General features: G+C 37.1%; 2 protein-coding genes across 2 annotated transcripts; both read left to right on the top strand.

Moving 5' to 3' along the window:
- The first annotated feature begins 837 nt into the window (after positions 1–837).
- On the top strand, positions 838–5,576 carry LOC122033597 (probable voltage-gated potassium channel subunit beta). Its single transcript, XM_042592658.1, has 4 exons — positions 838–1,510; positions 3,826–3,969; positions 4,454–4,618; positions 5,209–5,576. Exons 1-4 carry the CDS (start codon positions 947–949, stop codon positions 5,320–5,322), a joined length of 987 nt encoding a protein of 328 aa, XP_042448592.1. The 5' UTR covers positions 838–946; the 3' UTR covers positions 5,323–5,576.
- Positions 5,577–19,045: 13,469 nt separating this feature from the next.
- On the top strand, positions 19,046–21,707 carry LOC122033594 (serine/arginine-rich splicing factor SR45a-like). Its single transcript, XM_042592656.1, has 4 exons — positions 19,046–19,215; positions 19,809–19,872; positions 21,153–21,360; positions 21,452–21,707. The coding sequence occupies exons 1-3, from the start codon at positions 19,132–19,134 to the stop codon at positions 21,302–21,304; spliced, it is 300 nt and encodes a 99-aa protein (XP_042448590.1). The 5' UTR covers positions 19,046–19,131; the 3' UTR covers positions 21,305–21,360; positions 21,452–21,707.
- The last annotated feature ends 1,904 nt before the right edge of the window (positions 21,708–23,611 follow it).

The following is a 23,611-nucleotide window of genomic DNA, read 5'->3' as shown; positions in this document are numbered from 1 at the left end:
ATATTCATTCATTTAACGTTCTCATATAATGCCTAATTGGATTGGGGATGGTAGACTTATTAGGAAAAAAAATACGAGGTCAATTTTGTATGGATACATATCATCTAGACAAAAATTCCTTCCATCTTCTTGCTAATTTAGTTTGATTATGCTCCTGAGAGTGGAGTAGCATATCATCTAAATTATCATTTAAATATTTATGATTTAATTTCTAATTATAATATATTTATAGTAATTCTTTTTTTCAAATGATATACGTAATTAAGAGATATTAGACTTCTGACTGTTCTAATTTATCCTTCGATCTAAAAATTTCATAGAACTGAATCAGTCTTCAGGTTAGTCGGATTTTTTTTTTTTCTATTTTAGTTTGATTATAAATTGATTTATCTCTCTATGTAATAATGGTAATTGACATTTCATCCTTTTCTAATCATCCTTTTCTATAATTATAATATTAATTTAACTCGCCATCCACATAAAATCATTATTAAAATTCCATAAAATAAATTTTAAATTAATTTATAAACAAAATCATTGTTTCCAGCACCAACACGACCACGCCACTACACCAGCCTTGTGACAGCGATATGCCGACGCCTCGCGGGTTCCTTTTCGTACGGTCACCGGTCTTTTCTACCTTCCTTTCATTGGAATGGTTTGCGGACCCACACTACTTCAACCAATCAAACAAAAACTTTCTGACACGGGTAGACCGTTCCATGTGCGTCTGCAGTCTCCAGCGGTTTGATTCCCTAAATGGAACGGTAAGCCCTAATCGCGTCAGATTAAGACATCAATAAAATTTTCGCTTTTTGCCTTTTTTTTTTTTTTAAATTTTTTTAATTGTGTGTGTGTGGGTGTGTGTTTGTGTTTCCCCTGTGAGAAGTAAGCGAGAAGCAGATCGGATATCTCTTCGGAGGAGGAGGAAGACGATTAGGGCAAGATGCAGTACAAGAACTTGGGGCGATCGGGTCTCAAGGTGAGCCAGCTCTCGTATGGAGCGTGGGTCACCTTCGGCAACCAGCTCGACGTAAAGGAGGCCAAGGCCCTGCTCCAGTGCTGCCGCGACCACGGCGTCAATTTCTTCGACAACGCCGAGGTGTACGCCAACGGCCGCGCCGAGGAGATCATGGGCCAGGCCATCCGCGAGCTCGGCTGGCGCCGCTCCGATCTCGTCATCTCCACCAAGCTCTTCTGGGGTGGCTCCGGTCCCAATGACAAGGGCCTCTCGAGCAAGCACCTCGTCGAGGGCACCCACGCCTCCCTTCGCCGCCTCGACATGGACTACGTCGACGTCCTCCTCTGCCACCGCCCTGACGCCGCCACACCCATCGAGGAGACTGTCCGCGCCATGAACCGCATCATCGACAAGGGGTGGGCATTCTACTGGGGAACGTCCGAGTGGACCGCTCAGCAGATCACCGAGGCATGGGCCGCCGCGCAACGACTCGACCTCATCGGCCCCATCGTCGAGCAGCCAGAGTACAACCTTCTCACCCGCCACAAGGTTACTCATTCCGTCATATGATCTAATCTCGGGCGTTTTGAGTAGATACAGTACTCTGCTTGATTTGCCACTTTTGATTTTTTATTGCCTGAAAAGATTCTGCTTTTAATACACTAGTAGTCAGATCTCGAGGTTTCTGTTGCCCTATCTGAAGTCTCGCGCCATTTCATCATCTTATTGTGGTAAAATCTCTGGTTTTACTTCGACATTTGCTGAAACTGCTAGCTGATTCATTCATCCCCTCATTTGATTTAATTATCAGTGGTCAAATGAAAAAGAGAGAGTTGGTTTTCTCATGAATTGCTGAGATATTTACCGCTCTGTTGGAAAGGAGTTCCATATACATCAGTTCTCTTTTTACAAGCATGCATCACCGGAGAAACTATTTGATTTTTGTACTTTGTCGTGTTATAGTTTATCTCAAGTGAGAATTCTACAGTGTGATAATTTTCAAGACTATTATTTGATCAATGAATTTGCCCTAGAGAATGATACTGCAGGGATACAATAGACATAGTCTGGATCCTCAATATATTTCCTTTAATGTTGATGAATAATATTTAATTCAGTGTTGGGTGGAAATAAATGAGGCTTCAGGTGATGTTGACATTTAATGCTGATAAGCTTTGTAATGAATTTGAGTTGAAATGCTAAGCTTATCTATTTTAAAGTTTTGCTGATGCTGAATTTATTTTTAGTAGTTATGATGATAACAATCCACCATAAAATATATGAATGCTAATTGTGATACTCTTCAAGAGATTATACTGCTTATTTTCCTTTTTCTGTTTTATTTGAATTTATGAAATGAGAGTAATCTTTATGATCAAAAGTAGACTTTGTTTGTGTATGATTTGTTTTCTTGGTATTGGTTCTTTCTTGACTTTGTATGGATTTGATGTAGGACATGATTATATTTAGTGGCAGAGTAACAATTTAAGTTGCCTATGTTGGTGCAGCGGGGCCGGCAAGAAGGGAGGGGTGAATTGCCTGCAAAACAAAATATACCCTCCTCGTGCTTTCAAATCTTAAAATAGTAATAGTAAAATAAAATCAAATAACAGAAAAGAAAGAAAGAAGACTTAGGGATTTGACTTGGTTACAACCTAGGTGGTAGTTAATCCAAGGCGGTTGAACATCTTAGACAGAATCTCCTTCTTTGAAGGTGGAGAAGCCTTTTACACACTGAAAGCTCTTAAGCGTTGTTAGGAATTGAATACAGAGTTGAATATTTAATTTCCTAGCTCCAGGGGTCTTTATATAGCTATTGGAAATCCTATCTCGAGTCTTGAGAGCGCCTCCCAAGAGGTTGAGGGCGCCTCCAGCCGAGGCATTGGATAAAACTTTATCCAACTACGAAACAGTCAAGTAGACTGGGTCGAGGGCGCCTTGGACAATGTGGAGGGCGCCCTCAAGGCATGAGGGCGCCCTCATGCCTGTAGGCAGCCGAGGTGCCTCCAACACTTCGTTGAGGGCGCCTTTAGCTTGCTTTTCCAGCTCCTTTTGACTTCTTTTGTTCTTCCGAAGTCCCGATAGCTTGGGTGATTGCAGCCAACCGAAATAGGGCTCACCCGAACCCAATTTTCGACCTTTTCCTCGAGCAGGCTTTCGCCTCGGCTTCTCGTCTCTCGAACGTCGCGCACGTTCTTCTCGTCCACCGGTGTACTCTTCCGCAGCTCTTTCGTCTGCGCTCCTAAGCTCCTGCACACTTAGACACAGGGATCAAAACCAAACAGGACCTAACCCAACTTGGTTAATCACATCAAAACAACCATGGGGACCAACAGCCTAGCCTCATGCTTAAGCTAAAAATGAGAAAAGAAATCTATATTCTCATCAATAATAAAGGCAGTAAAAAGTTACCATTCCAAATGATTTTTTAATTCACTCTTCATGGTCTGAGATTTTAGCATTGAGATTTTTCTAAGAAAATTAACTAGATGTGATGAAATTCTCTCGTAGTAGAATGTGGTATTTTCCAAAGACGAAACAAGCTTTGTGTACTCATATATCAAGAAGAATAATCTATATGAATAAGATAAAGATGGAAGAAAATATAACATTATTTTCAGTTCAAGAGGAATGACATTTACAAGCTTGAATACAAATGAGAAAATTAGCCTTAGGGTTTTTGTTCACAAGCTTAATGATTCAAATGAGAAAATTGGAAACTGACTACATCGGTGAAGTCCTTAAGTACAACCTGACTACAATCTTTCTAAGATGTTTTAGATCTAAATATTGTTACTATTTCGGTATTTCCTATTTTTTAATTAGTGAAATTTAAGTTTAACATGTTTTGAATATTCATACAGGTTGAATCAGAATACCTCCCTCTGTACGACACATATGGCCTGGGTCTCACCACATGGAGTCCATTAGCATCAGGAGTGCTGACTGGAAAATATAGTAAAGGAAACATACCTTCTGATAGCCGGTTTGCTCTTGACAATTATAAGGTGAAATGGAATGTGTACATTTACTCATAAACACAACTATGCATTTTTTTTTATTGGTTAACTTGATCAGTGTTGGTGAGTTTTATTCTCCTGAAGGTATGTATTACACATGACAGGATCAGGAAGTAACTTGAGTTCAACATCTATCAGCAATTTTCTCGTTCATATTATATTGATATTCATATAGTTCTACGAAAAGGCTATCATTGACCTCCTTGCAGATGCCTTTTTATTTTGTTTTAATATTAATTCTAACAAGTTTTGTAGGGCATGGGATTGTACAAAGCAACAGCTAACTTTTAATGACAATGTTTTCCCCCGCCTACATTGTAAAACTCAATCATGCTCATTTGGATTTTCTCCTACCACTTTTAAATAAACTGCTTAACTGATATTGCTTTTTGTACCCTTTCATCTTTTTCTATCAGTAATTTCCAACAGCTTTGATCATTCGGAATCTCATACTTAATTTTGTGCCCTGTAGAATCTTGCTAGCAGATCACTGATTGATGACGTGCTAGCAAAGGTTAAAGGGTTGAAACTAATTGCTGATGAACTGGAGGTTCCTTTATCTCAACTTGCAATTGCTTGGTGTGCATCAAATCCAAATGTTTCCACAGTAATCACAGGGGCCACCAAAGAGAGTCAGGTATTGGGCATGCCCTGCTTAGCATATGAAATTAATTTATAATTTATGAGAAATAAAGTCCTGTTAGTTGATATTTAGTCTTGAACCTTTCCCGCAGATCAACTGTATGAAAAAAATAAATAAATAAAAGGATTTGTTGAAAAAAATATGATATAGAGATGAAAGAAGTTTGAAACTAGATATAGAGCCTAGTGTAAAGGAAGAAACTTAAACATTATATTTGTGTTAGATTCATCTTCAGATAGCACTGAATGTCCAACAGGACGTTCTCAACCAAATTCTTGACATGATTGAGATCAAAGAATAGATCATGTAGTTTTCTTCTATTGCTTGTACTTTATATCTCCTCGAAGCTGGGATTAATGAGAACCAATTTTACTCTATTTCTCCTCAGAGAAGTCATATTTCCAATACTTGCATTGCTTTAAGATAGCCAGTAGTAGCCTCTCTGATTCATTCATTGTTTGTTCATCCATTAGCAAAATCATCTCCGCACTTGAGTTTTTTTTGATGTCCAGTTCAGTAACCAATGACTGTTTATATATTTTCGCCCCTGGTTTTAATTGCAACATTATGATGTCTTGATTCAGATATTAGAGAACTTAAAGGCTCTTGAGGTTCTTCCGCTGCTGACACCTGACGTCCTCGAGAAAATAGAAGCAGTTGTTCAAAGCAAACCCAAGCGTCAAGAATCATATCGTTGATTTCTTCTCCCACTTCTAGTTTGTACACTGGACTGGGAATACACATGATTTCTGGACTCGTGTTTTTCATCATAATTCCTGGTGGTGGTGCGCTTTAAACGCTTATTGGTTTGTGTCCGGTTCATTGGGCATTTTTCGATTGATTGAAGTTGGTTACAGATATGAGTTTAATATAAAATCTTTCAAGATCTTGTACTTTTGATACAGATGATAATTATGGTATGCTGTTATAGAAGATATAATTGTTTGATAAACAGATGCTTATGAATAAGCTTCGCTATTTGATTGACAAGATCTTAGTTACCCTGATTTTAAAAACCAGTAAATTCGGCTCATTAATGTTCATGAGCCAAGTTTGATTATAGCTTAAGGCCCATAAATTTAACAAAGTTTGAATAAATCTGATAAGTAAATTTAAATTCAGTCAAACTGATTCTTTTCATTTCATTAAAAAGAATTGATTAATATTTTTTAATAGTTTCGAAGTGATTAGAGTTGCCATGATGTGTTTGTTGCATTTATCTGACATGTTTTTGTGATATTATCAAAATATATTTATTTTGTTTATACTAATGTGATTAACCTTTTCTTACTCTTTTCTTCACTATATTAAGTCTTTTAATCACTTAATACATTTGCAGAAGCAATGAATAAGCCAACAATTTAAATGCACGGATAAACATAGTCACAGCTTCAGAAATGGTATGAAATCGTTGAGCTACGGGAAAGGCCTGTGTGTAATTACCCACCAAAGTGCCTGAGGTTTTGTTGCCTATGATGAGGGCTTTTGAAGAATTAATCTCATGCTCCAGATTCGGACATATCTCCCACATCGCTCACTCGTAACAACAAAAATAAAAAGAAAAATCACACAGATAGTTAGGGCAAAATATAAATTGAACAATATATTTAGGTTAATAATTACCTTGTTATATTTTATCTCCTGCCGGTGCGAATGATGAATCAATGCCTGAATCCCTGGCTTTACCAGCACGGCTAAACTCCACCGGTTCATCAACAGTCATTTCCGCTTCTGACTTTGTTATGTCCAAATATAAAATGGTTCAAAATTAATCGTAAAATGGACTAACCTTATTCCTAAGAGAAAATAAAAGAGAAAGAATAAAATAAGAAAAGAGTAAAAAAGTTAAATTATCGGGAGGATAAAATAGAATGTATTTAAAAAAGATGTGTTTTAGTAAATATCAAAGTGTAGACTCGATAAATTTGCATTGATATTTTCATGTTCGGCATAAATTTCCGGATGAGCTTCTGGTTATTAGTCTTCAAAAAGAGTTTTAGGAGACGATGAATGTAAGAAACAATTTGAAAGTGAATATTTAATATTTCCGTGAAAGTGAATATTGAATGCCTCTACTCTTAAATACTATTTTTACATAGCACGCAGCATTTTTTTTTTTTTAAATTGCATTAAACATAAATGATCACGTTTAAGGATGATTAAGCACGTGGTGTCCCCGTATCTAATCTACGTCGGTCAGCGAATCGTAAAAGGGTAGGTGGCGACGCCACAGAGAGGCCATCGAAACTAACCCGAAATTCAACGACGGCAACGACCAATTTGTTACACGTTCAAACCTTATTATTGCAAAGTTCTAGCTAACAAAGTTTTTCTTTTTAATCTTGGTGTTGATTGATTTTAAAATAGACGGCTTCCTTTTTTCATTTGAAAATTCTAATCGTAGTCTACTTCACCACCTATACAGAGACGCTAACGAACTTTTGATTGTGATACGGTTTTTGTTATTTTCCCTTACTTAGAAGCCTGAACAAGCTTCTCTGAACTTTGATAAAGGGCTTCACGAACTTCTTCTTCAATTGTGGCAGGTGTCACGTGGTAGGTTTAGGACTCGGTCATCCTGATTAGTCCGATTTAAGATGGAGCTCTGGTCAAGTCAGTGTAGCTCACGACGAGCTTAAATTAAGTTGGGCCAACTCTTTTAAATTTAATTCAAGTCAATTATTGATCTGATGGATCGATTAGACCAGAGTGAATAGTCTGCCATCTAAATTAGAACATTTTTTCTCTTACAACTGTGACATATAAATTAATTAATTAAAAAAATTGATAAAAATATAAAGTAAGAGGTAAAGTTTTACTTGATTGTAATTTGGTTGGTTGTTAATATAAGATAGTAAAAAAGCTCACTAAAAAAGAATTTCAATTAAGATCGAAGATCAAGTAGCCTCTTATAACGGTTGAGTACAAATTTTGAAGAACAAGATGGACATGCAAATATATGTGTTGTTTGAACTCCTAGTTGTAGGACACTATTTATAGTGCACTAGTAGAAATGACTGTTTTGTTGACGTGGTAATTCAGGGTGTCTCCATTGATAAGGGTGCCTCCGGCAGGAAGAAATTTACTAATGTTCAGCTGATTTGGTTGAATGGTGGCACCTCAATTAATCGGAGGTGCCTCAATTCCGATAGAGGTGCCTTAATGCGGCTAATGTGGACTCCGTTACTTATCTCCGCGACAATGACTCCAATCTCATTTAAGGTGCCTTGGGTTGACACGAGGGGTCTCGGCTACTGTTCATCCGGGGCGTCTCTAGTTCCATCTGAGGTGTCTCGAGCACTCTTCATCCGAATTATCAATCTCAGCATTGATACACAAGATCTAACTTAACTCGGTTGATCACATCAAAACTATCATGGATACTTACAATCTCCCTTTTTTTGATGTGCATTAACCCGAGTTATAGTTAAGATAAATAATCAATGAATGATTTAAAATAATTTTAAAACAACAAATTTTACAATTAAGTACAAACAAAATGTTGCAATTTCTCCTTAATTTAACCCTCATAATTTCTCCTGCTTTGATCACATAAAAAATATGGTAAATAAAATAAGACAACATATAAAAAAAGTAAAATTTTTTCTAGGGGTTGTATAGATAGCATACAAGTTTGTATATTTTTCAAATAATTATTTTTCATAGAAAGTAATTGTTGGAACAATCCCAATGGTCCGCGCGACCATGTATTTTGGTGTTTGGGCAAAGAGTTTAAGTTATGATTACCCTCATTATTTGATATGTGTATGTGAGTGTGCAGGTCTGCAGGATACACATATTACTCAGCTTGATGGCTTCAGATCCAGTGAAGGATGAAGCATCCAAGGGACCATGGACAAGACATCAATGACATGGGCCGAGGGAAGCGACTTTGAGACATACGCGAAGGATGACATTGGGGATGAGTCGCGAGCTTGCGGGACATCCGAGGACAAAGAGAAGTTTGAAGGCAAGAGGTCAAAGGCAAAGAAGAGTCAAGTGAGTCATGATGAAGCGAGAAAATATATTCGAGAACCTAGACTTAGGACCAAGATTATGCACTAGATCAGATGTAGGTACTGTAGGAGTTCGCGGCATCTAATCGAATCCACCGATTGCCATGCAGTTGACTCGGTAGAGAGTCGGTGAGTAAGATAATCAGTAAATCGCTTAAGGACTACGCAATGGTAAAAGCTGGAATGGATCGGCCAAGGTGGCAAAATTAGACTTACTTAAAGCCTAATTAGTAGTCACTAAGTACTCAAGGTCCTCTTGTGTCCAAGTGTTCTTGGTGAGTGTTGTGGTGAGATTTCTCCACCCGACCCACAAAGAGGTTTGAGATAGCCAGAGTTTCTAGGGACTAATCCACCGACAGATTGAGGGATCGTCCACCTTACAGACAGCCGTAGAGTAGAAGCAAGTTATCTCCGAACCACGTAAACAAACGTATTAGTAGTTTGCATTTCTTTCTTGTTTATATTTGTATTCGTATTTATATTTGTTATTATATTTCCTCTTGTGCACTAACGAATACCTAGGAAGTGAACGATTTGGGGTCACACCTATTCAACCCCCGTTCTAACCGGCCGCAAGATCCGCTACAAGTGGTATCAAAGTGAGGCCGCTCTTCGTCGGACTAGCCGTCGAGGAGGCTAAGAAGATAACTGACTTGATTGATCCGCCGAAGTATGAAGGAGGAAGCTTATGGGACATTACCTTGTGGATGGTGAAAATGAAGAACTTCTTCGAGATGGATTGGGACACAATGATGGTCGTCGAGGAATCATTTGAAGTCCTAAAAGACAAGAAAGGGAAGAAACTCCGACTGCGATATTGGACGGAGGAGCAAACATCACAGTCAAAGGCAAACGATAAGGTAATATCAATGTTAATTGAAATTTTGCCTTCTAACATGATAAGTCGTGTAGGTGAATACAAGAATGCCTATGAGTTGTGGAGCAAGGTAAAGATGATTCTAGGAGAACTTATGCCTACAAAGAAGAAGAGCCCATGGAAATGGGTTCAATTGGGTTCAAGAGGAGGTGGAGCAACGGATAGTTGAGCCATGCTCAATACCCGAGGAGAAGGAAGATGAGGCATCATCATCCTCAAGAATTGAAGAATATTCCAAGATGGATGAAGAAGAGGTCTTGGAAGTAGTCAACCTAGTGAGCATCTCCATCAAGTAAGTCAAAGATCACATTGTGTGCTTCGTTGAATTAAAAGGATACTACAAGAGTAGGTGTCCATTGGGTAAGAAAATAAATCCCACATTGTTAAGTCAAAGTGTATGTTTTTAAACATTTAATTGCAGTGTTTTGGTTTTCTGACATTGGCAAAGTTGAATCCTGTTACTTGCATGGTGATCGAGCGTACTTAAATTGGGTCATAGTGGTTCAGGTAAAGTCTATGCTTATGAAATGGTAACTACGGTAACTTAGTGCTTAGCGACTTGGTTTCATTAAAGAGAGGCCCTAAGTGTTGCTGGTGTCGCGCAGCAGTGTGAACGCTGGACGAAGACTGGGACGAATGGGCGGACGCTTGGCGTGGTGCAAAGGAGTCAGGAGTCGCCTTGAAAGTCAGTAGGACGTCGTGACCCTCGCACATAACAGACTGGATCGCACAACGTGTAAATGGAATAGTAATGCCTCTCTCTCGGAAGCGAGAAGGCCTACCTAGCCGCGTTTCCATGTTAAGGACGAATGGAAATCGGTGCACGGATCGAGTTGGCCAGTTCGGCGATCATACTATATAAATCATTGTTTCGTAACTTTGGTGTGATCGTTCCCGTGCGGACCATAAGAATGCGCATATGCATTCCCATGGGGCGCCCATCCATGTCCCAGGCGCTGGCGCCTGCAGTGTGATGGGGCTTAGCTTTCTTGGCGAGAGGCTCAGAGGTGTTGGGCGGAACCTGGTGGCGTGTGTTGCTTATAAGCTTGAGTTTGAGCTTGCTATGGGACCACTCGGCCAAAGCGGCGTGCTGGCGAGGCGAAGCTGCAGACGACGGAGCTTGGAGGCACCTCAGATCTTTATTAAGATCCTCGGGCAGGCTCAAGACATCATTCCAAGCGATCAAGCCTGCCTCACACGTGTGCAGTGTACCAGCTAGTCATAAGTTTTAACGACGAACGAACTCACGATCTTAAGATCTATGAAGTAAGTTGCTTTCAATATTGCACTTATTGTAATTCTTAGTTGTGACTTTGCGATATAGTTGTTCAACAAGGGCGATCACGATCGATGGGCGGCATGTAGGAGTAAGTGTCGTACCCCACAAATAAATCTTGAGTCTTCTATGTTGGATTGTTTTATTTCTTCCGCACCGTCCCAATGTAAGATTTTCGAAACGAAAAGTGAAAGCCACGAGCGCTATTCACCCCCCTCTAGCGCTTTCGATCCAACAATTTAAACACTAACAAGTGTTGTAGGAATGAAGAAGCCCAAAGGAGGGCAATGTGCATTAGATGCTTCACGTGTGGGGAGAAGGACCACTACCACATCAAATGCCCCAAGAAGGGAAAGCTCAAGAAGCTAGCACATTTGAAGATGTGGGAAAAGAAGTGGAGGAAGAATGGAGGCTCATGTCAAGAGGGAACTCCAAAGGTAAAGGGTAAGGTAAACCCTAATTTAAATTTGAAGTCAAATTTAAATTCCTCCATGCATGCTAGGAAAAATAATGATTATCATTATGTAGAAATGAAAAATTTTGGATTTAGATATCATGATAGGAATAGGGTAATTGTAGATCATAACCCTAGGAGAACCATTCATGATAAATCTAGAAATGGTAGACCTAAGGAGAACCAAGACATTAATCCCAAGAAGGGGAGACACATGCCTAGAAAGGGTAGGTCTAGGAATGTCCAAGGTGGACAAATCAACTCTAGGGTTAGGGGCCTAGATCAATTGGAGAAAACCCTAGATAAATTCAATGTTGGATCTAGAGGGTTAAGTATGGTGTTGGGTTGTCAAAGACCCAACAATAATAGATCGGATTTGGGATACCGATTTAGTATTTCCAAGACTAAGGGAAAGTCTTATGCTAGGGTTGCATATGCCTATAGTAAGGAGAAGCCAATAAATGACAAGGAAAAGTCATTTAATGGTAAGAAGAAATTAACCAAGGACAAGGTGTCCAAGGTTAAAAATGTTAGGTTTGTAGGCTAAGTGTCACCGAAGGTGCACCGATATGACCTAGCAATTGTGGATGAGTCACCTAGGGAGGTGACTAAAATTAAGAGCTCTAGGGGGAGCTCAAAGAGTCAATTTGAGACTCATGGTAAATAAATCTCAAGTGAGTTTTACTTGGGAGTCTAGAGGAGCCATGGAATGTGCCAAGTGATTTGGAGACGGACTTGAGTCTCAAACTTAGGGATTTGACACAATTAGTTTGTGTTTCATACAAGAAATATGACATTAGGGTCATATAGCATGATAATTAGTTTTGGATGTATAGATGCCATATAAATCAATGATAGAGATGTATTATGCGTAAGTATGGGCAAATACATCAAGAGGAAGTCAAAACTATGACTTTAGGTCAATGTTCAATTGAATCATTTAGCTAGTTTTAGATTTTGTGTCAATCTTGGGATTGGTGATAGATACATTTTGTAGTATACAATGTAGTGTAAAATAGATCAAATTCTGAGAATTTTTGGAGGAAATGAAATGGTATCAAAATTGTCGGAAAGGGTAATTTAAATGAGGGTACCATCGCCGACGAAACATGGTGGTATACGTATCGAATCACTAGAATGTAAGCTCATTTTGAGAGCGCGCTATACGGTCGATACCAATCGGTCCCGTTCGGTGGTAATATTTAGAGTAGCTGCTTCAGAAGTTGCTGATCGCTTTTGGGTGAGTCGCGACGATACCTTGGGGCAAGCCAAGATTTGTTAGTTTTGGGTTTGTCGCACATATGATATTTTCGATTTTGGAGTTGGGTTATAATTGGAAAAGTCATTTTAGGTTTAGAGCTTTGATGTGGGAGAGGAAGTAAGTTTAAGTTTGGGACTTGTTGATATAAGCCTTGTCTGAATGCATTCTAATAATGCAGCTTTTGATCGACACCCAAGTGTATAGCCTTGGCAACGTGTCCAATGTCAGCGTAGTTTCGGCGATGTAAGTCCGTTCGAAGTTCTGTAGCCTGATGCCCATATTCGTACACGTAAGAATGAAGTCCAAGTGTGTAGCCTTGGCAAGTAGTCCATCGTTCTTTTTAGCATCTATATATAGTGATGTTTTCCTAACTCATTAACTTAAACATATTACAACAGGGGATTTTGAGCAATACCAATAGTCATGACCATGTGTTTTGGGGTTTGGGTAAAGGGTTTAAATTAGGATTATCCTCGTTATTTGATATGTGGAGTGTGAAGTGAAGGTCACAGATAGATACATCATGATGATGGACGCCAACCCAAGGGACGCCAAACGCTGGCCTTGATGTTAGTAGAGCCAACATGGCTGAGACATCATGAATCGGGTTGGAAATTTCCACCATTCTATTCGGGTATATGGAGCGGCCACCAGACTGACCCCCAAAATTAAAAAAATTAAAAAATATTTTATATCTTCAACGAAAGTTTTCTACAATTAAATGTATACATAAACATGTATTTTAAATATAAATGAATACAAAGAGTACTTATGTTGGATGAAAAGTACTATTTTATTTCAAAATTATAAAGATAATAAATTGGCTTAAAACTTAGTTTACATGTGTGTTTCAATAGACTTGAGGAGCGATTCTTGAGCCTTGTTTGAGCCCAGGCGGCGGGCCTAAGGATGGATAAAATTCCAACTCAACCTTAAATTGCGCGCCAACCCGCCAACCAACCCAGCCAGGCGCCCAGTGTGGCAGGTCTTAGGGTGGGGTGGTGAAGGATGGAGCATCCGAGCCAGACAGTAGCGGAGGGCAACAAGACAAGACAGACGCCGTAGAGGAAGCGAGGAAGGCAGCCTGTGCTAGGATGACATTAGGAGGCATGCGACCACTGGCTTAAAGAAGAGTCAAGTGAGTCGTGAGGGTCCGAGTGCTGAGAGAAATGTACTCGGGATGGGAACCCTAGGCTTAGGGTTGTACCAGTCGACTGGTACTGGGATCAGTTGACTGGTGGTGAGCACAGAGAGGTTCTATGGACCAGTCGACTGGTAGAGAGCCGTTGAGAGAGCTGTTGAGCTGACACTAGTTGATTGGTGTAAGGACCAGCCGACTGGTAATGATAAAATAGCAGGGTTGTTTTCTTCCAAGTTCTATAAGAAGGAGTTTGGGATGACCAATTAAGGTGACAAAATTAGACTTAATTAAAGCCTAATTAGTAGTCACTAAGTACTTAAGGTCCTCTTGTGTCCAAGTGTTCTTGGTGAGTGTTGTGGTGAGGTTTCCACAAGGAGGTTTGAGATAGCCGGAGTTTCTGAGGACTAATCCACCGATGGATTGAGGGATCGTTCACCTTACAGACAGCCGTGGAGTAGGAGCAAGTTATCTTCGAACCACGTAAATAAACATGTTAGCGGTTTGCATTTCTTTATTGTTTATATTTGTATTCGTATTTATATTTGTTATTATATTTCCACTTGCGCACTAACGAATACCTACGAAGCGAACAATTTAAGAGTACACCTATTCAACTCCCCTTCTAGCCGACCGCAAGATCCTCTACAGTAATTTCTAAGAATTATACTTGTACTTCTTAAAAAAAAAATTACTTATAATTTTTTAAAATTCTAATTTTTTGTCGATATTAAAAATTATTAATATGACAATAAAAAAATACCATGAGAAAATAGATTTTCTAATAGTTAGAAAATATTTTTTTTACATAAATAATTATTTTTAAAATGAAGTACTTAAAAATATAATTTGATGTAAAAAGTCATGCTAATTTTTCTAAACATTTAAAATATAATGGTTATCTACATAAAAATTAAGTTTCTCAAAAATTAATCTCCCGAAATTTTTAATTTTTAAAAACTCATTTTCATTAAACAATTCATAAAAATTTATATTACTATTGAAAAATTTCAAAATATTTTTTACTAATAGATAACATATTTTTCTACCATAGAAAAATTTAATCTAGAAAAATAGAACAGATAAAGTTAACGAAAAATAATTTTTACAATACATTTAATAATTCAACCAAATTAATTTCTAGCAATTAAATTTCTTAGCAAAAAAAAAAATCTAATAGTAATAATGATTATGGAACTCAATATAATATTTTACCTACTAGATTAATTAAGTATTTTCTCAAAATATTATTTTTTAATAATTTTTATAATTTAGCTCTTGTGAATTTTTAATTACAATTTAGTTCTTCATAATTTATAAAATTTAGAATTCATAAAAATTTTAAATTTAAACATGTAGAATTCTTTTTCATCTTTCAATTTTTTATTTTCATTTTCAACATTTTCTAGTTCTAAATATGTTTTCTCTAATTTTGTTTTTACAATTAATTTTTTTTTCTTATTTCAAGAAACTTGCTTCTAGATTTGCATAAGGATCTACTTAGTATTTTAATAGCTTTGTAAAGTTGATCGGAGGGAAGGTTACATATCTCACTCACTATGTTGGACTCGTAGGTAGATGCTCCCTCTTCATTGATGCTCTATTCCAAAGTGGCTTTGTCGTCTTGTTTTTGATAACTTACCATTAGTTCTAGTCAGACGTACTCTTTGATCTCATACTCTTCTGATGATGACTCACTCAATGTTGCTTTGGGCTTCTTGTTCTTGGGTCTTCTTGTCCTCTTGTTTTTTTCTTTTGCCTTGTCTTTTAGTTTGGGGCAGTTGCCCTTGATATGTCCTTCATTACAGTTGTAGCACTTCACCTTCCTTTTCCCTCGAAGACGCTGCTTTACTTATTTCTTATCAAAGTTATTAGTTTTAAAAAACTTATTGAACTTTCTTACCTTATATGCTTATTCATCTTCATTAGGAGATGACTTTGACTTTGATTTGTTCTTCTTAGCTTTTAAAGTGATGCTGTTATTTAACTTTTTTGTAAATCCTATACATCGAGATTCGTGAAGTTCGAAAATCAATTTTTTTCTAAACTACTTACCTTGAGATTTTTGGAGATGTAGTAGGAGTCTGCTAATACTAAGCATCATAAACCCAACATACATAATTCATCCTCATGATCAATTACAAACCATCAAATCTGATAATTAATCTATTTAGGTTTAACTAAATCATCAACCCTAATTAATGATTCATCTCAATTAATTCGACAACCAATCACCATTAATCATCACACTAATCAAATTCAATGCAGAAATGAGATCAACTCTAAAAACTCATCCAAATCCGAATGCTCCTCAGTTGACCCACACCCGAAGAACTTGCTGCCAAAAATCGGGGTTGGAGTTAGATGGAGCTGACCTTCAAATCAAAAACCCCTAATCAACTTCAAGTATAAATCCTACACTCAATTATCTGCTAGAGGTAATCGATTACCTTAAGGGCACGTTTGGTTTAAGTTATCATGTATAACCTTGGTTATGTGATTACCTAGTAATGACATAACTAAGGTTATGGGGAATAAAACATAACCAAATGTAGTTTGGTTCAATTTAGGTAATGTAACAAAAACTTGTTTGTTTGAAGGTTTTGATAAATAACTTAGTTTAATATTTTATTATATTATCCTTAGTTACAAAATCAAGTATACATAATAATAATATTATTATTATTATTATTATTATTATTATTATTTAAACTCTACATTTATTTTTTACTTTTCCTTTTTTACTTTTTCATGTTTTTCTTTATTTTTATATATTTTTTTATTTGTTTGTTTTTTGATTTTTTAAAGTTTTTTTTACTTTTAAAATTTTTAAATTTTTATTTTTTAAAGTTTTTTTAATTGTTTACTTTTTAAATTTTTTATTTTTTTATTTTAATTATTTTTTTATTTTTTTATTTTAATTATTTTTTTATTTTTTTATGTTTTTAATGTTTTTATTATTTTTTACTTTTTAAATTTTTTAAAAAAATTTCTATTTTTTTACTTTTTTCTCATTTTTTATGTTTTTTATACTTTTTAACCTTTTTTTATTTTTTTAAAGTTTTTTTATTTTTTTAAAGTTTTTTACAATTTTTTAGTTTTAAAAAAAAAATTATGTTTTTTTTTTATTTTTTTCTTTACGTTTTTCTTTTTTGTCACATTTTTCTCTTATCCGAGAGTATTTTGGGTAAAAAAAATTTGTTAACCCCGGAATCAAGAAAAATCTCAGTTTTTCGAGGTTTTCCGATTCCTAGTTGCATGTTTCTTTTGCTGACGTGTCGGGCATGGAACATTACTCAGGAATCATCGATTACCTAAATCAAACAAGGTTTTTGTTGATATCCTTGGATGGATAACCAAGGTTATTAAGAATAACCCCCAACCAAACGCACCTTAAGGGTGGCAACAAGCAGGGCACCCCCGACGATCAATGAAGAGAGGTTTCCGACGAATGAAACAGTGCAGCGATTAGCAGGGGTACAAGGAGCGTCGATGCCTTTCTGGATGGTAGCAACTGTGCCCAGATCCATAGGCGAGAGGGTAGCGTAACCCTAGTCCCATTGTATTGTTCCTTTATTCTAGCACTGGCGGTGTCTACTGTGGTGCTGAGCTGAGGAAATGGATTGAGAGCTTCGGCCTATGTGTCGGTTTCAAGGCCTCAAACGCAGTAGCGGCATCTGGCCAGTGCCACGGCGGCGAGCAAGAGGGGTGTCGACATCTTGTGATCGGGGCAGTGATCGAGTGGAGCAGCACCAGTGTCGGCGAGATCCGGCGAGAGCCCGACTGTCGGCGTCGCATGGAAGAAAGGAGGCGGCACTGCGGCTTCAGGGTATGAGGGCATCACCGGCCGAAGAAAAGAGGGTTCAATAGAGGGGGTGTGCTGCGGATGAGGAATGGGAAGAGGGATCGGGAGAGGGATTTTGGAAAAATAAAACCTTAGGTTTCTTTAAATACTTAGAGTTATTTTAATTAAACCTTATGCTAATTAAATCAATCAATCTCACTTAAGGGATATTCCAAACAGGCTTCTCCAAGCTCAATCAGTAGATCCATCCCCTTAAAACATATCATACAATCTTCGTTTAAATCCCAAAAAAATTCTAAAAATTCTCGAAAAATCCAATAAGATTATTTCTCCAATAACACTTATTGTTTAATTGCAGTATCTTACAAATATTGACATTAATAATGTTACGCAATTAATTTTGGAATGTGTTTATTGAACATTTAATATTATTTTGTTGTAATGGTTGTAATATTATAGGTATATAATCTAAAAGTACACTCAACAGTTTATAACAATGTATTATAGTTACAAAATATTAGTAATTTTTTATTTATACAATGTTCATTACTATGCTTTTATCAGAATTGTATATTGTGATTATGTACAAATGAATTATCCAATACTGAACATTGCAGAATTTGTATATTTTTAATGTCTTTCTTTTTACAGGTAAGCGTCTTTTAGTCTTCTAATTGGCATATTGGACACTATTTTTTACTAAATAATACACTAATTTTAAATTGTAAGAAAACATATATCAGAGGGCTTGGTTTCCTGTGCCCTTTTTCTTTTAAATAAAAAAACAGAGAAGAAACCATGGGGCTCTGTAACAAAAAAAAAATAATATATATAAACAGATTTTAAAATGGTTTTCCAATTGTCTCAAAAACATAGATAATTACTAACCAAAGTTATATAAAGTTGCATTAATTTTCAGTGTCTATTTAAAATAATTCAAAATAATTAGCATTTCTATTTATGGTTAAAAAAATTCAGTTGGAATTTATTAAATTATAAAATTGTTAATTAAGCTTAAAAGTAACTTTCAAAATATGAATTGTTTTTAAACTTTTCTTAGTAAAAAGTATTGATTATATCCAACATACTATTTGTGCATAAAGTGTATAATGGGCATTAGGGCGCTCAAGCTCAATTTGCCAACTATCAGGGCACATACTTCTCTTTCTATTAAAAAATGTGGGTGGCTGCACCATTAATTAGAAACAATCTCATCTGCCTTGACACCAATTACCTTATATGACAACTTGAATCCTTATCTGCCTCACAAATCTTAACACCTGACCACTTCAATAGATTATCTGTTTTAGAGTGAGCCCAAGAAAGTTCTCATAAAATGCTTTGGTGGTATTGAAGACTGTGCAAGGTGATGAGAGAGCCTTGGAAGAGATGGATCTTTGCGTGAGGAGATTCACTCACCAGTAGAGCTCCTTTAATCATTAGAGTTTTTGTAATGAATTTACTGCAGTTATGCATTATAATGAGATCATTGGGTTAAAATAAGATTGTTAAATAGAGTTAAAAGAATGCTAGATGATTCTATATTTGTCCTTTTAAAAAATACTTTTTTAATGCTAACATTTAATATTTCTGATATTATGTTCCTTTGAATAGGTTCTGGAATGCAATGTCATTGTGGACCCTCGCACCAGGGAATCTCGTGGTTTTGCCTTTGTCACGATGGAGACTTTGGAAGATGCTAATCGCTGTGTTAAGTACCTACATCATTCTGTTCTTGAAGGCCGCTTAATCACAGTGGAGAAGGTAGCTTAGTTTCATATCTCTATCGAATCATCTCTGTGAAATAACCTAAACTTTAATGTTATCTGCATATTGGTTCTTTTCAACTTAGTTGTCTCGCCTGATAAATTTTGGCATCAGGTTGGTGTTGTGTAGCTTCATCGAAATATCATTATGTGATCCTAACCTCCTCATGCCAACCTGAGCACTACATCGACATATTGAAGTCATGAAAATCCGACTATATTATAGAGGATAGCATGCCGTGTATTCCTTTTTTTCGCTGATTATTAACATCTTCTGGTATGCGCAATAATATTATGCCTTGTAATAGTATTTAATTTAGCTTTGGTTGCATCCGTTCCTTGGTTAGCACTTGTACTTTCATCATACAAGAAATGCAAAACAGGTGTTGGTTTTTCTCAAGTTGATTATCATCATCATCCTTGCTGATTGCCAAGCATATCCAGAATGCCATCAACTCAAACCATGAAGTGAAAATGAGAATACTGCTGGCTGTTTCGCTAGTTTATTTTATACTTTCAATTCAAGTGGCATAATACATATGATTTATCCAATAATTTGTTGGTTGTTTTATCTTTGTTGTTTAATAACAGGCAAAAAGAAAGCGTGGAAGGACACCAACACCTGGAAAGTATCGTGGTGCTAGAGATAGAAGAGGTACACTATCTGTAGTTTGTCAATGAACAGTATTAAAGAAGAGGTAAACTATTTGTAGCTTCTTTGATCTTATTAATCCCAAATGAAAAGTAAGTAGTCTGCAAATACATTTGCCATTATATTTCTATTTCTTGTTTCTCAGTATGTGCATTAAAAAATGAGAGTAAGCTCGTTGTTTCTTGGCTAGTTAGGATTTAGCTTTTCTTTGGAAGGCTATCCACGTTCAGTTAATGAACCTTCAACGGCTGTTCCTGATGCACTGTGACCCCTTTCTCTTATCTACTTTCCAAATTTCCTTTTTTGATCTTTTAAGGGTTTCTGGTATTTAGGCCAGTTCCACTTCTTTGACTTCTATTGTTTCTTTGGAATCAATGCCTCCATCTATTGCTTAATAAAACATCAAAAGTTGAAAATTTCTGGCTACTCTGGGTTTGCTACACCTACACGGAGTCTCACCATGATATATGTATGTTAATTATACTAGCAAATGCAATACCTCAGTGTTATCATCAGTAATGTATTCCAAATTGCTCTGAACATGCATTTTCAATCAACTAGCATAGGTATGCATCAGTAAGAGATATTATGCGTGTTCAAAATTATATAACTTTAGCACATATCATGACACATGATGTAATAAGTATGTTAGGTGTAGCAAAGCTGCCATAATTAGGAAGCTACTCAAGTAACGAATAACTAAAGGTAAAAGCGGTTTCCCTTGAGTCAAAATTTCGACCAATTGTCCTACATGATACCTTTGTCATCGTTAGCACAACACAATCACCTCATGCATTATACACATAACACCTCCACCAATCTAGGCAACAATTATAATCCAAGTCCCTGAACAAATTGCTCAATTCTGTTAATCTATGTGGGCACAAGTTCATGCACATCAAATAGAACTGGCAGAGTATGCATGAATATGTAGTCGAGTTTATCCTATTAAAAGAGAGGATGGCCATGGAGGATCGCTATCAGTTGGCCATGTGCTATGATTGTTATAATGCTAAAAGGTTGGTACACAATGGAGTTTATTAAAAATTAAAATAGCAGTCTCCAACCCAAGTTAAACTTTTGTTGTATATTTACAACTCCATGTATGTATTTAAATTCCACATAATTATGCATTTTCATAAGTATGCACCAATATGTGGACACAATTCAACAATACGTATTCATCTTGCTGAAAACATAACGTCAACAGTTAACTTATGGTAGTGTTTTGTGCTCAGATAGTGCTTAGCTATTTTGATTGTGGCAATTTGTTGCATCTGTAGGTCATGATAGGAGGCGCTCCCGCAGCCGTTCTCCATACTTGTCACGTCACAGGGATCGCTCTCGTTCTCGCTCCCGTTCTCGTTCAAGGCGTGGGCGTGATCGATCCTCCTCACCATATGCGCGGGACTCTCAAAAAAGGCACAGGGACTAAGGTGCAGTCTTTGTCCCATATCAGTGACAACAACAACAAATCTGATTAGGAACACTGTGAGCCCTTTCCACCACCTTGTTATTTTGCATCAGATGCTTTCATTTAAATTTGTTGGATGGTCATCGGTCTTCTTTTCTTGTTGAATAGGTATGCAGAAGTTACTATTTGGACTTTGAGAATGCTCAGAATTCACGTGTCACTGTGATAACTTAATGTGAACTAGTTAAACCATCTGCTATGCTATGTTCTACTAATTTAAGTGTGTTTTTTAGTGGATGGCATGCATAATGTGTCTGATAAATGTGTGAATTCGCAAATGCAAAATTTAGCTTTCATGTTTCGAATGTCAATTGCATATGCAATCGACTTCTAAGACTTCAAAGAGGATTGCCTTTTTCATTTCCATTTTCTTTTTGTTTTGTTTTGTTTTGAATAATTCTGTGTAATACGATAAGAGAAGTTCAAACGATATCATAAGTTCGAACAATATCTTTTAGGGTGTTTAATTTAAATTATCATGTCTAATATTTTATATATTAGTTATGTGATTATCAGATAATCATATTATTAAGATTATGAAAAATAAAATATAATTTAATATTGTTTGATTCAATTTAAATAATTTAATGAAAATTTATTTATTTAAAGATTTTAATATATAATTTATTTTAATATTTTATTATATTATCTTTAGTTTTAAAGCTAATTATTTTTTTAATCTGAACTTTACACTATATAATATATATAGATATATAATATTTTTAAAAATATAACTTTAATTTTTTTTTAATAACAATCACATATTATCATTTTTATTTAATTTTTATAATTTAAAATAAAATTGTTGTTATAAAAAATTTTAGGGGTATTTTTGGTTAAAATTTTTTATTAATTTGTGGATCATTATTCGAGAATTGTCAATTACCTAAACTAAATAGGATTTTTGTTAATAACCTTAGATGGATAATTCGATTAAGTTTTGTCCAAGTTTAGTCTAGCTAGTCGGAGCGATTTGGTTGCACAAGAAATTGTCGTCGATCTCCCTCGATTAGACTGAGAAGATGTGATACCTTGTGAGTGAGATGGTGGTAGTATTAGTTGCCATGAATGTAAGACGGCGAACGGTTTAATGTTGTCAAGGTTCCCAAAGTTAAGGTTCGAAATTGTTATCTTGGTACAGTTGATCTAACAGGAGACTAGCCGAAGAAATCGTGGAAGCTGGGTGAGGAAGCATGTGGATCAAGGATCGGGGCAGGAAGCTCGAGGTGTCCGAGGATCAAGGATCAGGTGGAACCCGGCCGCTTGCAGAGCGAGACACGGAGGACCGGACCGAGAACTAATGTTTAGAAGGTAGTCGAAAGGTAAGAGGAAGGCAGTGTGACACGAAGTAAGAAGTCTAGATGAACAATCCTAGATCGCTTGATCCAACCAAGAAATCGAAAACAAGATCACAATCGATCACCATAGTAATGATCATACCATCTGCTCCTTTATTTTAGAGATATATATATTATATTATATATATTTTGTGAAGAGAGGCGAGAATTCCAACGGATCATTTACCAAAGGTCGAGTGATCCCGACGGAGACGTCGTCCACCGCTGAATAGACGAACTTGGTGTGAACCTCCCACCTTGATGACGCGAGCGGAGTTAGTTGTACGGCTTGGTCTCCATCGGAGGATCGATCCCATGTGTAATGGCGAAGACCACCGAAGATCTCGATACATTACGACCAACGTATCCGCCGAAAGTCGAAATTAGGGAATTCGACCGATCGGGAATCAGAGGGATCCAATTCAGCAATCCGTGTTGATCATCAATGTCACGCGATCAAAAAATCTCGCCGTGAGTAGGATAGTGCTTGGCTGGATAAGGTCCAAACCAGTTGATCACCAATGATCGATCGAGGTCTCGAGCTCGGTTGCAAGTGAGAGGTTCAAGCCATTGACTCGTAGTTTTGATGTGATCAACCAATGGTCCCCGATCCCGCGGTGAATGGTGTTCGAGGAGCTGTTCGAGGTTGGTGCGAGGTCGCGTGCTTAAAGAGCAGAAGGAGGCTAGGCAGCGGCTGGCAGAGTAGGAAGGAGGGGTCGTCAGGACCGGAGGACCGCTACGCAAGGGCTCGCGGCAGTAAAGGAGTGGCATGTGCGTCAGAGCGTACCCGAGCGAGCGAGTGTACGTGCCCGAGCGCGCCGAGAGGCAGTTGAAGTGGGTTGGGTGAGCGTCTATCCGGTCACACATTGGGCACCCAGAGGTCCTGGAAATCGTGTGCTTCAGAAATCGACGGGAGCGGCGACTATTTGCC

This window comes from Zingiber officinale, chromosome 11B (genome assembly GCF_018446385.1).
Source record: "Zingiber officinale cultivar Zhangliang chromosome 11B, Zo_v1.1, whole genome shotgun sequence".
Lineage (NCBI taxonomy): Eukaryota > Viridiplantae > Streptophyta > Magnoliopsida > Zingiberales > Zingiberaceae > Zingiber > Zingiber officinale.
The sequence above is the reverse complement of the archived record's forward strand: the minus strand, read 5'-3'. Positions and strand labels throughout refer to the sequence as shown.

Excerpts from the sequence above, each read along its gene's own strand:
- LOC122033597 (XM_042592658.1), top strand. The coding sequence starts at position 947 with ATGCAGTACAAGAACTTGGGGCGATCGGGTCTCAAGGTGAGCCAGCTC. Across the intron at positions 1,511-3,825 it reads ACCTTCTCACCCGCCACAAG|GTTGAATCAGAATACCTCCC; the intron begins GTTACTCATTCC and ends ATATTCATACAG. Across the intron at positions 3,970-4,453 it reads TTGCTCTTGACAATTATAAG|AATCTTGCTAGCAGATCACT; the intron begins GTGAAATGGAAT and ends TGTGCCCTGTAG.
- LOC122033594 (XM_042592656.1), top strand. The coding sequence starts at position 19,132 with ATGGAGACTTTGGAAGATGCTAATCGCTGTGTTAAGTACCTACATCAT. Across the intron at positions 19,216-19,808 it reads GCTTAATCACAGTGGAGAAG|GCAAAAAGAAAGCGTGGAAG; the intron begins GTAGCTTAGTTT and ends GTTTAATAACAG. Across the intron at positions 19,873-21,152 it reads TGGTGCTAGAGATAGAAGAG|GTCATGATAGGAGGCGCTCC; the intron begins GTACACTATCTG and ends TTGCATCTGTAG.